Source organism: Nyctibius grandis, chromosome 17 (genome assembly GCF_013368605.1).
Source record: "Nyctibius grandis isolate bNycGra1 chromosome 17, bNycGra1.pri, whole genome shotgun sequence".
NCBI lineage: Eukaryota > Metazoa > Chordata > Aves > Nyctibiiformes > Nyctibiidae > Nyctibius > Nyctibius grandis.
Genome location: NC_090674.1, coordinates 10,683,805 through 10,699,372, shown reverse-complemented (window position 1 = coordinate 10,699,372; position 15,568 = coordinate 10,683,805). Strand labels below are relative to the sequence as shown.

The following is a 15,568-nucleotide window of genomic DNA, read 5'->3' as shown; positions in this document are numbered from 1 at the left end:
TCTTTTAAAATTGCCTTAGCATCACAGTGTGTCTTTGTGCTGGCAGTGTCTCGGATGCTTTTTGGTTAGAAACCTGATCTGTTACAGTTACACTTTCCTCCACCTTAAGTGCTGACCAGGACAAGTGTTTGCAAGTGCTACTACAAGGCTCGGTGTGACTGCCAACGGAACGGGTGAGGTTCCCAGGCTGCACAACGCCACGGTCGTTATTAGGGCGAGATCCCCTGCCAGCCTGAAGTGACTCTTATTCATGCCTGAAGTACCTAATTTGCAGCAGCAATTAACTCTTAATAGCACGATGGTGTAACTCATTCTAGGCATACAACAGGTGGGGAAGTGCTTTGAAAGCCCCATTAAACCCTAGAGCCCTTATTGGGAGTGTAATTGCTGTCTCACAAGAGGAACAGAGCTCAGATGTGCTACAACACAAAATTCATTGAAAACCTTTGCAAGTAGAGCTTTGGGTTACACTTCCAGGGGATGGAGCTTTATTCCCAGGAAAGCACCCTGTTCCCTAAGCCACATCCCATCTGATTTTTAACCCTGTGGCTTGAGCTTCATTATCAACATATCCCTGGCAAAAGTGGAAAATCAGAAGAGCAAACTCATATAAACCAACCAAAAGCCAAGATATCGATGCAATGTGGATTCTTTAATGCGGACGGAAAGTGCAATAGACAGTGACAGCAGGAAAAAAAACAGCACAAGAACAACGAGCAGGAAGGCACCAACCCAGGGCTCCACCCCAAAGATTCCCCCCTCCTCTGGCAGCTTGAGAGTCTCAGAGCTGGGCACAGCAGGGCAGACTGATCTGAGCACGAGAACAGCTTTGGTGTATCTCAGAGGGGAGTTTTGGGAGGCCGTGCTGGGAACCCTAAAGTCGCCAGCTGAAGGTCTGCAAGGTCACTCTGTGCAAAGAAGCAAGGGCCATAAAGTTCAAGGAGCTGCTTTGCCACAGCCTCAAGAGGGGCTCAAAGCTTTGTTCTGCATCTGGTGGCAGATGACAAGAGGTGCTGCCTGCGGAGACCCAGGGCAGATGCAGCCCTGAACTCCATGGATATCTGGGGTTCAGCAGGGCCCACAGTTGCCATTGAGGTACCTGTGGCCTCGGCCCCAGCCGCCATAGCCGCAACTCCCAAAGCCTCCGTAGCCACCATAGCCCCCATAGCCTCCATAGCACCCAAGGCCTCCATAGCCCCCATAGCCCCCAAGGCCTCCATAGCCCCCATAGCCCCATGAGCCTCCAAATCCACCACGGCCTCCAAAAGTGCCGCCATAGCCCCATCCAACGCCGGGGGCTCCCGCCGAGCCAACAACGCTGTACTGCGGGAAGGAGCTGAGGATGGGCCCGGGCAAGGTGACCACCGAGGGCGGGGGCTGGATCAGCACCGTGGAGTCGGGGCACTGCCGCACGCAGGGCTCGTTGGCGGTGTCAGCCAGCGGGGCCGGGGCGGCCACCCCACAGGAAGGGACGCACAGGTTGGAGCAGGACATCTTTGAGGCAGGCAAGGAGTCCTGGAAAAGGCACCAGGAATTAGGCAAAGGTGCGGGGAAGGGCTGTATGGAGGGAGGCAGGGGGAGATCCCCAAGAGGCTTCCAAGAGCTGCACTTACCCTGTTGATCAGGAGAGTGAAGCGGAGGAAGGTGGATAGAGGGCTGCGAAGTCCTCAGCTCTTTTATACATGTCCCAGACTGCCCGGGGCATCGGCCAAGGGGCGGTGGTGGAAACGCAGGTAATCACGAAAACAAGCGGCCAAGCTTCATGACGTGCACTGTGATAGGAGTCAATTATATCCCTCTTCATTGGGGACATTGGTGTGCAAACGTGCCCTGGAGAGGATAAGGGTCATGGGGGGGCAGAGCATGACAAGCCATTACATGAAAGACAAGGTGCTGCTGTGGCTGAATTCGTGGCACCAATAAACCCCAATCTATCCCTAATCCCCCACTTTGCTCACGTGCCGGAGCCCTGAGCATCTTGCAGAAGTGCTTTACAAGCCTGTGCACAGCCATCACGCCTCTCATTACCTCTTTTACAGGCTGGTAAACAGAGGCATTGGAGGTTGGGCAAATGAGAAGCCATTCCACACGCTTGGGGTGACTCCCAAAGACCCACCATCTCTGAATGCCACCAATAGCTGCACATCTTATGATCTGGGGTCCACAGACATCTCTATTAATAGCCCACCTCTAAGGCTCTGGCAGACATGGGGATTTTTAGTTTCTGTTTTCACTTGACAGCCATGCAAAGATTATAGGAGAGGGGTTCCATGCATGGCAAAATGCCAAACACACAGGGGGCTGGTAGAGATGCGATGGGCATGGCAGTGGGATAGAGCACAGGAGACCTCGGAGAGGTGGGACGTATATGGAGGAGCAGGAGGGCAGCAACGGGACCAGGTCACTGTCAGCTCTTTCAGCCTCGTGTCTGTGAGCATGGTCCTCCCCAAGCCCTCTCTGGAGGGTCTCGATTGCTCAGCTGGGCATTGAGAGATGTGCAAGGAGAGGCTGCCTGAGCACCCGCAGAGAGCCAGGCTGCGCATGGCCACATTCCCCGCAGGCACAGGCTGCTGGGCACTGCTGGCTCAGGGCACGCAGCTGGGCAGCTGCGGAGTGGGGCAAGGCTGGGCACAGCAACCTTCTGCAGGATGCCCGGGACTCTTCCACGTCAGCAAAGTGAGGGATTAGGGACAGATCAAGGTTTATTGGTGCCGTGAGTTCAGCTACAGCAGCGCCTCGTCTTTCATGTAGTGGTGTGTCATGGTCTGTCCCTCCCATTACCTGTTTGCTCTCCAGGGCACGTTTGCTCACTGCTGTACCCAATTAGGATGGATATAATTGCCCCGCATCACAGTTTGTTTCATGAGGCTTGTCCACTTGATTTCATGATTAGCTGGGGCTTCTGCCACAGCCCCCTTGGCCAATGCCCCGGGCAGTCTGGGACATGTATAAAAGAGCTGAGGACTTCGCAGCCCTCTATCCACCTTCCTCCGCTTCACTCTCCTGATCAACAGGGTAAGTGCAGCTCTTGGAAGCCTCTTGGGGATCTCTCCCTGCCTCCCTCCATACAGCCCCTTCCCCGCACCTTTGCCTAATTCCTGGTGCCTTTTCCAGGACTCCTTGCCTGCCTCAAAGATGTCCTGCTCCAACCTGTGCGTCCCTTCCTGTGGGGTGGCCGCCCCGGCCCCGCTGGCTGACACCGCCAACGAGCCCTGCGTGCGGCAGTGCCCCGACTCCACGGTGCTGATCCAGCCCCCGCCCTCAGTGGTCACCTTGCCCGGGCCCATCCTCAGCTCCTTCCCGCAGTACAGCGTTGTTGGCTCGGCGGGAGCCCCCGGCGTTGGATGGGGCTACGGCGGCACTTTTGGAGGCCGTGGTGGATTTGGAGGCTCATGGGGCTATGGGGGCTATGGAGGCCTTGGGGGCTATGGGGGCTATGGTGGCTACGGAGGCTTTGGGAGTTGCGGCTATGGCGGCTGGGGCCGAGGCCACAGGTACCTCAATGGCAACTGTGGGCCCTGCTAAGCCCCACACTGGGTCCGGCCACAAATGAAGAAGAGCTCCAGAAAAGCCCCTGGCACATCCCAACACAACGCCCGAAGGAAGGACATCCCTTCGGCATTGCTGGGCTCTGGAACTTGGATGTCTCAAGCCTGCTTGGGACCCAACTCTGCCTTCCTACTGCCCTGCTTGAGCACCCCTTCAGGATTTGCTTCCCCTGACAATGCAGACCCACACCGGGTGCCTGCTCCTGCCACACGGCTGATGCTCACCGTAGCTCTGCCTGCTGCCAGGTGTGGGCTGCCCATGGCCAGGGCCCTGCTCTTCCCTCAATTCCCTCCTCCCCTGAAGTTGCAATAAAAGCTGTCTTGCATCACAATGTTGACCCTTGGTTTTACTTGATCCTTCCTCCATACCCAATACCCCAAGAGGCAGCATGGGTCCCATGAGTGTCCCAGCCAGTTCCCACCCAGGGCTGTGCTAGGAAAACCTGCAAGAGCTGCCTCATGTCCTCCTGGCTGCCCTCAGACATCACATCCCTCTGTGGGAGGGTTTCCCAGAGTAGGGACTGTGCTCACATCCTTTGGCAACAGCTTCTCCCTCTTCACCCTCCCTGTCTTCTCCCCGCATTGGGCTCCTGCACTCTGCAGCCCAAGAAGTGCTGTTGGGCCCCACAGTGAGTTTGCCACCCACTCTGGCCATTCCCCACGGGTTGCCTGCAGCCCCAGGGCAGTGGGGATTCGGACACCAACGGAGCCACCCCAAGGGCAAAGGCCCAGCTCAAAGCCACTTGGGAGTTCATTGGTCTATAGGAGGGAGCATGAAACGCTCCCAGCACCTCCCCAACTGCCATGCCTCCATCCCCTCTACATTCCTGCACCCCTCCTCACCCTCCACCTTGTTATCCTCTGTTTCTCACTGCTCCTTGGAGCACTTCTGGCTGAAGCTTTTCCTGGGGTTCTCTATGCCACCCACCCACAGCCTGGGGACACAGCTCTGCCCAGGAATGAGAGGAGAGTTTCCCACAGCCCGGTGCTCTGCACCAGACTTTGCTGGCCCTTCGCTGCCCTTCCTCACACATCAGCCCACACAGTAGCCCACACTACCACACCCCCTCCAAAGCACCCACCCACAGCAGCCGTGACAGAGTCACCAAAACTCCCTTTCAACACTGTGCCCTCAGCAGATCTGCAGGGGACATCATGTGAGCTAGGACATGGCCGATGGCTGAGAGTCAGTGCACAGGGACCTGGCCAGATGTGAGCATGGGCAGAAGTGGAAGCTTCCACAAGGAGATGAGAAGAGGTGTAAACTTCAGTTCAGGTGGTGGAAAAAATGAATGCCCACTCCTGCCATTTTGCTGCCTTTTTTCCCACCCTCTCTGTTCACAATTGTGGATGAGATGATTCCTTTTCTTGAGCTCCCCAGCAGTGACCAAAGTGCTCCCACTCTGCCCTTCCTGATGCCTCCAGCCAGAACCGTCCCTCTCCAAGACCACCGTGAAGTGCTGAGATCGCACAATCAAAACATCCTGGGGGAAGGGAGGGACCTCAGGAGGGCAGGCAGTTCAACCTCCTCCTCCAAGAGCTTTGTGCTTCATGTGACTGGATACTCATGGCCATTTCATGGCTTTGAGAGGAAACGGGAAGACTTGGCTGTATCTACCTCACCCCTTCCCAGTGACTCCAAATTCTACCTTGGCACAGGGGCATGGTCAGCATGTGGCAGGGTTCGTCTCTCCATTTCCCTGGACCTCCAGATGTGACCACTAACAAGCCAATAAAAGCAGGTGATGCCAGGCAGGCTGGTTTTGCAGAGGATTTGGAAGAGCTTCTGCAGGAACCTTATGGCACTTTGAGGTATTCAAAGTGGGCTTAGGGCATGTGTTGTGTTTATTGCTGGTGGCAGACCAGAGGAAGCTCAGTGGGATGTGCTCTACAAGACCCAACTGGGACTGTCATCATCAGCTGTAACACATGGAGCAAACTGCCCAAATACTCCAAGGGCACTGCTGTGGGAGATCCAAGCAGCCCACACAGACACGCTCTGACATTGGGGGAAGCAGGAAAGAAGAAGGAATGATCAAGAAAAACCATGGGTCAACATTGTGATGCAACACAGCTTTTATTGCAGTTTCAGGGGAGGAGGGAGTTGGGAGAAGAGCAGAGCCCTGGCCAAGGGCAGCCCACACCTCCTGGCAGCAGCGGAACGGCAGCAACCATCAGCCGTGCGGCAGGAGCAGGCACCCAGTGCAGGTCTCTGCGATCAAGGGGGAACAAGTCTTGAAGGGATGATCAGCAGGGCAGGAAGAAGGCAGAGTTGGGCACCAGGCAGGCATGACACATCCAAGCTCCGGAGCCCAGCAATGCCGAAGAGATGTCCTTCCTTCGGGCGTTGTGTTGGGATGTGCCAGGGGCTTTTCTGGAGCTCTTCTTCATTTGTGGCCGGACCCAGTGTGGGGCTTAGCAGGGCCCGCAGTTGCCATTGAGGTACCTGTGGCCTCGGCGCCAGCCGCCGTATCCGCAACTCCCAAAGCCTCCGTAGCCCCCATAGCCCCCATAGCCTCCATAGCACCCAAGGCCTCCATAGCCCCCATAGCCCCCAAGGCCTCCATAGCCCCCATAGCCCCATGAGCCTCCAAATCCACCACGGCCTCCAAAAGTGCCGCCGTAGCCCCATCCAACGCCGGGGGCTCCCGCCGAGCCAACAACGCTGTACTGCGGGAAGGAGCTGAGGATGGGCCCGGGCAAGGTGACCACCGAGGGCGGGGGCTGGATCAGCACCGTGGAGTCGGGGCACTGCCGCACGCAGGGCTCGTTGGCGGTGTCAGCCAGCGGGGCCGGGGCGGCCACCCCACAGGAAGGGACGCACAGGTTGGAGCAGGACATCTTTGAGGCAGGCAAGGAGTCCTGGAAAAGGCACCAGGGATTAGGCAAAGGTGCGGGGAAGGGCTGTATGGAGGGAGGCAGGGGGAGATCCCCAAGAGGCTTCCAAGAGCTGCACTTACCCTGTTGATCAGGAGAGTGAAGCGGAGGAAGGTGGATAGAGGGCTGTGAAGTCCTCAGCTCTTTTATACATGTCCCAGACTGCCCTGGGCATCGGCCAAGGGGCGGTGGTGGAAACGCAGGTGATCACGAAAACAAGTGGCCAAGCTTCATGACATACATTGTGACGCGAAACAATTATATCCCTCTTCATTGGGGACGCTGGTGTGCAAACTTGCCCTGGAGAAGAAAGAGGTGATGGGAGGGACAGACCACGATAGGCCATTACATCAAAGACAACATGCTGCTGTAGCACCAATAAACCTCAATCTGTCCCTAATCCCTCACTTTGCTGACGTGGAAGAGTCCCGGGCATCTTGCAGAAGGTTGCTGTGCCCAGCCATGCCCCACTTGGCAGCAGTCCAGCTGTGTGCCCTGAGCCAGCAGTGCCCAGCAGCCTGTTCCTGGGGGGAGTGTGGCCACGCACAGCCTGGCTCTCTGCGGGTGCTCGGGCAGCCTCACCTGGCACATCCCTCAATGCCCAGCTGAGCAATCGAGACTCTCCAGAGAGGGCTTGGGGAGGACCATGCTCACAGACATGTGGCCAAGGAAGCTGAGCGTGTGCTGGTCCCCTTCCTGCCCTCCAGCTCCTCAGTGCATGTCTCGCCCTCACACAGGTCCCCAGTACCGGATCCCACTGCTCCTCACCAACATCGTTGTTGACCCCCTGTGCATATGGGTCTTTGTCCCACACAGCAAAGAGTGCCCCTGCTCTTTGCATGGCTGTTAATCGGGGAGCCCCAAATACACCCTGTCAAGCAGGAGCATGGAGATGGCCAAGGCTCAGGGATGCTCCCAATTCTTTGCCCCAAATGACCCCCAGCCGTCACGGGCACTGGGCGATGATGGGCCTTTGGGAGTCACCCCGAGCGTGTGGAATGGCTTCTTATTTGCCCAACCTCCCGTCGCCTCTGTTTACCAGCCTGTAAAAGAGGTAATGACAGGCATGATGGCTGTGCACAGGATAGCAAAGCACTTCTGCAAGACGCCCAGGATCTGGAGCGTAAGCAATGTAGAGGGATTAGGGATAGGTTGGGGTTTATTGGTGCTGCCAGGGCAGCTACATCAGCAGCACTTTATTTTTCATGTAATGATGTGTCACGATTTGTCCCTCCCATCACCTCTTTCTTCTTCAGGGCATGTTTGCACACCAACACCCCCAATGAAGAGGGATATAATTGTTTCGCATCACAATGTATGTCATGAGGCTTGGCCGCTTTTTTCATGATTACCTGGGTTTCCACCACCGCCCCTTGGCCGATGCCCAGGGCAGTCTGGGACATGTATAAAAGAGCTGAGGACTTCGCAGCCCTCTATCCACCTTCCTCCGCTTCACTCTCCTGATCAACAGGGTAAGTGCAGCTCTTGGAAGCCTCTTGGGGATCTCTCCCTGCCTCCCTCCATACAGCCCCTTCCCCGCACCTTTGCCTAATCCCTGGTGCCTTTTCCAGGACTCCTTGCCTGCCTCAAAGATGTCCTGCTCCAGCCTGTGCGTCCCTTCCTGTGGGGTGGCCACCCCGGCCCCGCTGGCTGACACCGCCAACGAGCCCTGCGTGCGGCAGTGCCCCGACTCCACGGTGCTGATCCAGCCCCCAGCCTCGGTGGTCACCTTGCCCGGGCCCATCCTCAGCTCCTTCCCGCAGTACAGCGTTGTTGGCTCGGCAGGAGCCCCCGGCGTTGGATGGGGCTACGGCGGCACTTTTGGAGGCCGTGGTGGATTTGGAGGCTCATGGGGCTATGGGGGCTATGGAGGCCTTGGGGGTTATGGGGGCTATGGAGGCCTTGGGTGCTATGGAGGCTATGGGGGCTATGGGGGCTACGGAGGCTTTGGGAGTTGCGGATACGGCGGCTGGCGCCGAGGCCACAGGTACCTCAATGGCAACTGCGGGCCCTGCTAAGCCCCACACTGGGTCCGGCCACAAATGAAGAAGAGCTCCAGCAAAGCCCCTGGCACATCCCAACTCAACACCCAAAGGAAGGACATCCCTTCGGCATTGCTGGGCTCTGGAACTTGGATGTCTCATGCCTGCTTGGGACCCGACTCTGCCTTCCTCCTGCCCTGCTGATCATCCCTTCAAGACTTGTTCCCCCCTGATCACAGAGACCCACACTGGGTGCCTGCTCCTGCCGTACGGCTGATGGTCGCTGTCGCTCTGCTGCTGCCAAGAGATGTGGGCTGCCCTTGGCCAGGGCTCTGCTCTTCTCCCAACTCCCTCCTCCCCTGAAACTGCAATAAAAGCTGTGTTGCATCGCAATGTTGACCCATAGTTTTTCTTGATCCTTCCTTCTTCTTTCCTGCTTCCCCCAACATCAGAGCGTGTCTGTGTGGGCTGCTTGGATCTCCCACAGCAGTGCCCTTGGAGCATTTGGGCAGTTTGCTCCATGTGTTACAGCTGATGATGACAGTCCCAGCTGGGCCTTGTAGAGCACATCCCACTGAGCTTCCTCTGGTCTGCCACCAGCAATAAACACAACACATGCCCTAAGCCCACTTTGAATACCTCAAAGTGCCATAAAGTTCCTGCAGAAGCTCTTCCAAATCCTCTGCAAAACCAGCCTGCCTGGCATCACCTGCTTTTATTGGCTTGTTACTGGTCACATCTGGAGGTCCAGGGAAATAGAGAGATGAACCCTGCATGTACAGGGCTGCTGCCACATGCTGACCATGCCCCTGTGCCAAGGTAGAATTTGGAGTCACTGGGAAGGGGTGAGATAGATACAGCCAAGTCTTCCCAAGATTCCTCTCAGAGCCATGAAATGGCCATGGGCATCCAGTCACATGAAGCACAAAGCTCTTGGAGGAGGAGGCTGGACTGCCTGCCCTCCTGAGGTCCCTCCCTTCCCCCAGGATGTTCTGATTGTGCGATCCCGGCACTTCATGGTGGTCTTAGACAGGGACAGTTCTGGCTGGAGGCATCAGGAAGGGCAGAGTGGGAGCACTTTGGTCAGTGCTGGGGAGCTCAAGAAAAGGAATCATCTCATCCACAATTGTGAACAGAGAGGGTGGGAAAAAAGGCAGCAAAATGGCAGGAGCAGGTATTCATTTTTTCCACCACCTGAACTGACGTTTGCTCCTCTTCTCATCTCCTTGTGGAAGTTTCCACCTCTGCCCATGCTCACATCTGTCCAGGTCCCCATACCTTGACTCTCAGCCATCAGCCATATCCTGGCTCACATGATGTCCCCTGCAGATCTGCTGAGGACACAGTAGTGAAAGGGAGTTTTGGTGACTCTGTCACGGCTGCTATGGGTGGGTGCTTTGGAGGTGGTGTGGCAGTGTGGGCTACTGTGTGGGTTGGTGTGTGAGGAAGGGCAGCGAAGGGCCAGCAAAGTATGGTGAAGAGCACCAGGCTGTGGGAAACTCTCCTGTCGTTCCTGGGCAGAGCTGTGTCCCCAGGCTGTGGGTGGGTGACATAGGGAACCCCAGGAAAAGCTTCAGCCAGAAGTGCTCCAAGGAGCAGTGAGAAACAGAGGATAACAAGGTGGAGGGTGAGGAGGGGTGCAGGAATGTAGAGGGGATGGAGGCATGGCAGTTGGGGAGGTGCTGGGAGTGTTTCATGCTCCCTCCTATAGACCAAAGAGCTCCCAAGTGGCTCTGAGCTGGGCCTTTGCCCTTGGGGTGGCTCCGTTGGTGTCCGAATCCCCACTGCCCTGGGGCTTCAGGCATCCTGTGGGGAATGGCCAGAGTGGGTGGCAAACTCACTGTGGGGCCCAACCGCTCTTCTTGGGCTGCAGAGTGCAGGAGCCCAATGCGGGGAGAAGACAGGGAGGGTGAAGAGGGAGAAGTTGTTGCCAAAGGATGTGAGCACAGTCCCTACTCTGGGAAACCCTCCCACAGAGGGATGTGCTGTCCAAGGGCAGGCAGGAGGACATGAGGCAGCTCTTGCAGGTTGTTCTAACGCGACGCTGTGTGGGAACTGGCTGGGACACTCATGGGACCCATGTTGCCTCTTGGAGTATTGGGTATGGAGAAAGGGTCAAGTAAAACCAAGGGTCAACATTGTGATGCAAGACAGCTTTTATTGCAACTTCAAGGGAGGAGGGAATTGAGGGAAGAGCAGGGCCCTGGCCATGGGCAGCCCATACCTCCTGGCAGCAGGAAGAGCTATGGTGAGCATCAGCCATGCGGCAGGAGCAGGCACCCGGTGTGGGTCTGCATTGTCAGGGGAAGCAAATCCTGAAGGGGTGCTCAAGCAGGGCAGTAGGAAGGCAGAGTTGAGTCCCAAGCAGGCATGAGACATCCAAGCTCTGGAGCCCAGCAATGCCGAAGGGATGTCCTTCCTTTGGGCGTTGTGTTGGGATGTGCCAGGGGCTTTTCTGGAGCTCTTCTTCATTTGTGGCCGGACCCAGTGTGGGGCTTAGCAGGGCCCACAGTTGCCATTGAGGTACCTGTGGCCTCGGCCCCAGCCGCCATAGCCGCAACTCCCAAAGCCTCCGTAGCCCCCATAGCCCCCATAGCCTCCATAGCACCCAAGGCCTCCATAGCCCCCATAGCCCCCAAGGCCTCCATAGCCCCCATAGCCCCCAAGGCCTCCATAGCCCCCATAGCCCCATGAGCCTCCAAATCCACCACGGCCTCCAAAAGTGCCGCCGTAGCCCCATCCAACGCCGGGGGCTCCCGCCGAGCCAACAACGCTGTACTGCGGGAAGGAGCTGAGGATGGGCCCGGGCAAGGTGACCACTGAGGGCGGGGGCTGGATCAGCACCGTGGAGTCGGGGCACTGCCACACGCAGGGCTCGTTGGCGGTGTCAGCCAGCGGGGCCGGGGCGGCCACCCCACAGGAAGGGACGCACAGGTTGGAGCAGGACATCTTTGAGGCAGGCAAGAAGTCCTGGAAAAGGCACCAGGGATTAGGCAAAGGTGCGGGGAAGGGGCTGTATGGAGGGAGGCAGGGAGAGATCCCCAAGAGGCTTCCAAGAGCTGCACTTACCCTGTTGATCAGGAGAGTGAAGCGGAGGAAGGTGGACAGAGGGCTGCGAAGTCCTCAGCTCTTTTATACATGTCCCAGGCTGCCCGGGGCATCGGCCAAGGGGCGGTGGCAGAAGCCCCAGCTAATCATGAAACCAAGTGGACAAGCCTCATGAAACAAACTGTGATGTGGGGCAATTATATCCATCCTAATTGGGTACAGCAGTGAGCAAACGTGCCCTGGAGAGCAAACAGGTAATGGGAGGGACAGACCGTGACACACCACTACATGAAAGACGAGGCGCTGCTGTAGATGAACTTGAGGTACCAATAAACCTCGATCTGTCCCTAATCCCCCACTTTGTTCACGTGGAAGAATCCCGGGCATCCTGCAGAAGGTTGCTGTGCCCAGCCTTGCCCCACTCCGCAGCTGCCCAGCTGCGTGCCCTGAGCCAGCAGTGCCCAGCAGCCTGTGCCTGCGGGGAGTGTGGCCACGTGCAGCCTGGCTCTCTGCGGGTGCTCGGGCAGCCTCTCCTGGCACATCCCTCAATGCCCAGCTGAGCAATCGAGACCCTCCAGAGAGGGCTTGGGGAGGACCATGCTCACAGACATGAGGCTGAAGGAGCTGACAGTGCCTTGGTCTCAGTGCCTTGGTTCCTGCTCTCCAGCTCCTCTGTGCACCTCTCCCCTCACAGATCCCCAGTACCTGATCCCACTGCCCTCCCACCCACATCTGCGCCAGCACTGCTCTTAGATGGAGCTTCATCCCACATGAGACCCATCATCTTCTCCTTTCTTTACGTGACAACCAAGTGAATTTGGAAGCTAAAAATCAACAAGTGCAATGGCAGAAAAACATCCAAGGCTTAGGGATGCCCCTTGCACCCGGTACTGTGACCTCCCCAGCCCTAGCTAGCATGGGGCCACGATTGGCGTTTACGAGCTTCCCTGAGCGTGTGGGATAGCTTCTCCCTTTGCCCAACCTCCTGGTGCCTCTGTTTACCAGCCTGTAAAAGAGAGGTAATGACAGGAGTGATGGATGAACGCAGGATCGCAAAGCGCTTCTGCAAGATGCCCAAGACTCTCGCACGTGAGCAAAGTGAGGGATTAGGGACAGATCAAGGTTTATTGGTACCTCAAGTTCAGCTACAGCAGCGCCTCGTCTTTCATGTAATGATGGGTCACGGGTCTGTCCCTCCCATTACCTGTTTGCTCTCCAGGGCACGTTTGCTCGCTGCTGTACCCAGTTAGGATGGATATAATTGCCCCGCATCACAGTTTGTTTCATGAGGCTTGTCCACTTGATTTCATGATTAGCTGGGGCTTCTGCCACCGCCCCCTTGGCCAATGCCCCGGGCAGTCTGGGACATGTATAAAAGAGCTGAGGACTTCGCAGCCCTCTATCCACCTTCCTCCGCTTCACTCTCCTGATCAACAGGGTAAGTGCAGCTCTTGGAAGCCTCTTGGGGATCTCTCCCTGCCTCCCTCCATACAGCCCCTTCCCCGCACCTTTGCCTAATTCCTGGTGCCTTTTCCAGGACTCCTTGCCTGCCTCAAAGATGTCCTGCTCCAACCTGTGCGTCCCTTCCTGTGGGGTGGCCGCCCCGGCCCCGCTGGCTGACACCGCCAACGAGCCCTGCGTGCGGCAGTGCCCCGACTCCACGGTGCTGATCCAGCCCCCGCCCTCGGTGGTCACCTTGCCCGGGCCCATCCTCAGCTCCTTCCCGCAGTACGGCATTGTTGGCTCGGCGGGAGCCCCCGGCGTTGGATGGGGCTACGGCGGCACTTTTGGAGGCCGTGGTGGATTTGGAGGCTCATGGGGCTATGGGGGCTATGGAGGCCTTGGGGGCTATGGGGGCTATGGTGGCTACGGAGGCTTTGGGAGTTGCGGCTATGGCGGCTGGGGCCGAGGCCACAGGTACCTCAATGGCAACTGTGGGCCCTGCTGAACCCCAGATGTCTGTGGAGTTCAGGGCTGCATCTGCCCTGGGTCTCCGCAGGCAGCACCTCTTGTCATCTGCCACCAGATGCAGAACAAAGCTTTGAGCCCCTCTTGAGGCTGTGGCAAAGCAGCTCCTTGAACTTTATGGCCCTTGCTTCTTTGCACAGAGTGACCTTGCAGACCTTCAGCTGGCGACTTTAGGGTTCCCAGCACGGCCTCCCAAAACTCCCCTCTGAGATACACCAAAGCTGTTCTCGTGCTCAGATCAGAGTCTGCCCTGCTGTGCCCGGCTCTGAGACTCTCAACCTGCAAGCGGAGGGGGGAATCTTTGGGGTGGAGCCCTCGGTTGTGCCTTCCTGCAGCCTTATGATCCCAATTCGTTGTTCCTGTGCTGTTTTTTTCCTGCTGTCACTGTCTATTGCACTTTCCGTCCGCATTAAAGAATCCACATTGCATCGATAACTTGGCTTTTGGTTGGTTTATATGAGTTTGCTCTTCTGATTTTCCACTTTTGCCAGGGATATGTTGATAATGAAGCTCAAGCCACAGGGTTAAAAATCAGATGGGATGTGGCTTAGGGAACAGGGTGCTTTCCTGGGAATAAAGCTCCTCAGAAGCCCTGAGAAAGCTCCATCCCCTGGAAGTGTAACCCAAAGCTCTACTTGCAAAGGTTTTCAATTAATTTTGTACTCGCAGTTTGTGTTGTAGCACAACTGAGCTCTGTTTCTCTTGTGAGACAGCAATTACACTCCCAATAAGGGCTCTAGGGTTTAATGGGGCTTTCAAAGCACTTCCCCACCTGTTCTATGCCTAGAATGAGTTATACCATCGTGCTATTCGGAGTGAATTGCTGCTGCAAATTAGGTACTTCAGGCATGAATAAGAGTCACTTCAGGCTGGGGACAGGGGATCTCGCCCTAATAACGACTGTGGGGTTGTGCAGCCTGGGAACCTCACCCGTTGTCAGTCAGACGGAGCACTTGCAAACACTTGTCCTGGTCAGCACTTAAGGTGGAGGAAAGTGTAACTGTAATAGGTTTCTAACCAAAAAGTGTCTGAGACACTGCCAGCACAAAGACATACTGTGATACTAAGGCAAACTTAAAAGAATATTTCCAAACTCTTCCTAGGAAATTCCACAATGGGTGTCTTAATTTTCTGAGATACTACTGGGTTATTAGTTTGCAAAATGTGTGCTCAGGTTCAGCTGACGTGCATAAAAGCTACAGGGTGCAGTATGTCTCCATAAAACATATCAAGCAGGGGACAAAAATCTGTGTACATCCCAGTCAGAAAAAGAAAAACAGGGACATGTAATGATGCTATAACATTTTTAATAAGAATAAAGCTCACAATCTAAAATAATACAGAAAGTAGAAGCAGAAAGAACGAGCACAGAGATAATTTATATCTGCAGAAAATCTCCCGTTTTCATTGGTACCATTTTTGCTGCTACAGCTGTAGCATTTGACGATCAACTTCCATTTTCAAACTTTTTCACTTGCTTCAAGTTCAATGAAACAAATCAGATCAGAGGATTTACTGTTTCTTTGGTATAGTTTCAAAAGCAGTTAAATCAGAATCACATCCATAGGAAGGCTGGTACAGGTACACTCTAGATTTTGTTAGTTAGCTGGGAAAGAGCTATAAATGAGTTAAGAAGTTGTTTACCCATGTTAACCCATGTTAAATCCGGCTTCCTTTACACCACCAAACACGTGTAGGGTTAAGAAGTCGGTAGGGAAAAAGGAAGAAAAAACATTTTGGAAGAACATTGAAGGAGTTTTACAGAAACACTAAGCTCTCCAAAATACTACGGCTTTCAGTCGCAGTCCTGGACGCAGAGCTTCTGCAAACCCTCCGGTATCAGCAGCCGTAAATTCAGTAATTAATTCTTGGCCCTCGTTTCCCATTAAAACATTCTGGATTTACCAGCGGTAGCAGGGGTAGCAGCTCCCGTAGCTGTATTTACGGGTGTAGCAAGAGTAGGGGTAGCACCAGCGGGGGCAGCAGTCCTGATCACACCACAGATCCCGGTAGTCGCAGGGGCTCTGGCAGTCGTAGGTCCGGCAGAACCTGTAGTTGCAGGGAGAGTAGCAGGGCTCCTGACACTGGGTCTGGTAGCAGAAAGTCATCTTGGTGCGATGGAGGGAGGCGAGTCTGAAATACCAG

At 55.8% G+C, this 15,568-nt stretch overlaps 6 protein-coding genes across 6 annotated transcripts; 3 read left to right on the top strand and 3 right to left on the bottom strand.

Annotated features, from left to right (window-relative positions):
- Positions 1-1,068: 1,068 nt before the first annotated feature.
- LOC137671307 (claw keratin-like) lies at positions 1,069-1,494 on the bottom strand. Its single transcript, XM_068414773.1, has one exon. The coding sequence runs from the start codon at positions 1,492-1,494 to the stop codon at positions 1,069-1,071; it is 426 nt and encodes a 141-aa protein (XP_068270874.1).
- A 1,641-nt stretch (positions 1,495-3,135) lies between these two features.
- On the top strand, positions 3,136-3,525 carry LOC137671243 (claw keratin-like). The gene has a single exon (XM_068414672.1). The coding sequence runs from the start codon at positions 3,136-3,138 to the stop codon at positions 3,523-3,525; it is 390 nt and encodes a 129-aa protein (XP_068270773.1).
- A 2,438-nt stretch (positions 3,526-5,963) lies between these two features.
- On the bottom strand, positions 5,964-6,389 carry LOC137671252 (claw keratin-like). Its single transcript, XM_068414691.1, has one exon. It carries the CDS (start codon positions 6,387-6,389, stop codon positions 5,964-5,966), a length of 426 nt encoding a protein of 141 aa, XP_068270792.1.
- Positions 6,390-8,017: 1,628 nt separating this feature from the next.
- On the top strand, positions 8,018-8,443 carry LOC137671324 (claw keratin-like). Its single transcript, XM_068414811.1, has one exon. The coding sequence runs from the start codon at positions 8,018-8,020 to the stop codon at positions 8,441-8,443; it is 426 nt and encodes a 141-aa protein (XP_068270912.1).
- A 2,460-nt stretch (positions 8,444-10,903) lies between these two features.
- Positions 10,904-11,356, bottom strand: LOC137671308 (claw keratin-like). Its single transcript, XM_068414774.1, has one exon. The coding sequence runs from the start codon at positions 11,354-11,356 to the stop codon at positions 10,904-10,906; it is 453 nt and encodes a 150-aa protein (XP_068270875.1).
- A 1,657-nt stretch (positions 11,357-13,013) lies between these two features.
- Positions 13,014-13,403, top strand: LOC137671242 (claw keratin-like). Its single transcript, XM_068414671.1, has one exon. The coding sequence runs from the start codon at positions 13,014-13,016 to the stop codon at positions 13,401-13,403; it is 390 nt and encodes a 129-aa protein (XP_068270772.1).
- The last annotated feature ends 2,165 nt before the right edge of the window (positions 13,404-15,568 follow it).

What these genes read in the sequence shown, in the direction of transcription:
- LOC137671308 (XM_068414774.1), bottom strand. Translation starts at nt 11,356, where the DNA reads ATGTCCTGCTCCAACCTGTGCGTCCCTTCCTGTGGGGTGGCCGCCCCG.
- LOC137671307 (XM_068414773.1), bottom strand. Translation starts at nt 1,494, where the DNA reads ATGTCCTGCTCCAACCTGTGCGTCCCTTCCTGTGGGGTGGCCGCCCCG.
- LOC137671242 (XM_068414671.1), top strand. Translation starts at nt 13,014, where the DNA reads ATGTCCTGCTCCAACCTGTGCGTCCCTTCCTGTGGGGTGGCCGCCCCG.
- LOC137671243 (XM_068414672.1), top strand. Translation starts at nt 3,136, where the DNA reads ATGTCCTGCTCCAACCTGTGCGTCCCTTCCTGTGGGGTGGCCGCCCCG.
- LOC137671324 (XM_068414811.1), top strand. Translation starts at nt 8,018, where the DNA reads ATGTCCTGCTCCAGCCTGTGCGTCCCTTCCTGTGGGGTGGCCACCCCG.
- LOC137671252 (XM_068414691.1), bottom strand. Translation starts at nt 6,389, where the DNA reads ATGTCCTGCTCCAACCTGTGCGTCCCTTCCTGTGGGGTGGCCGCCCCG.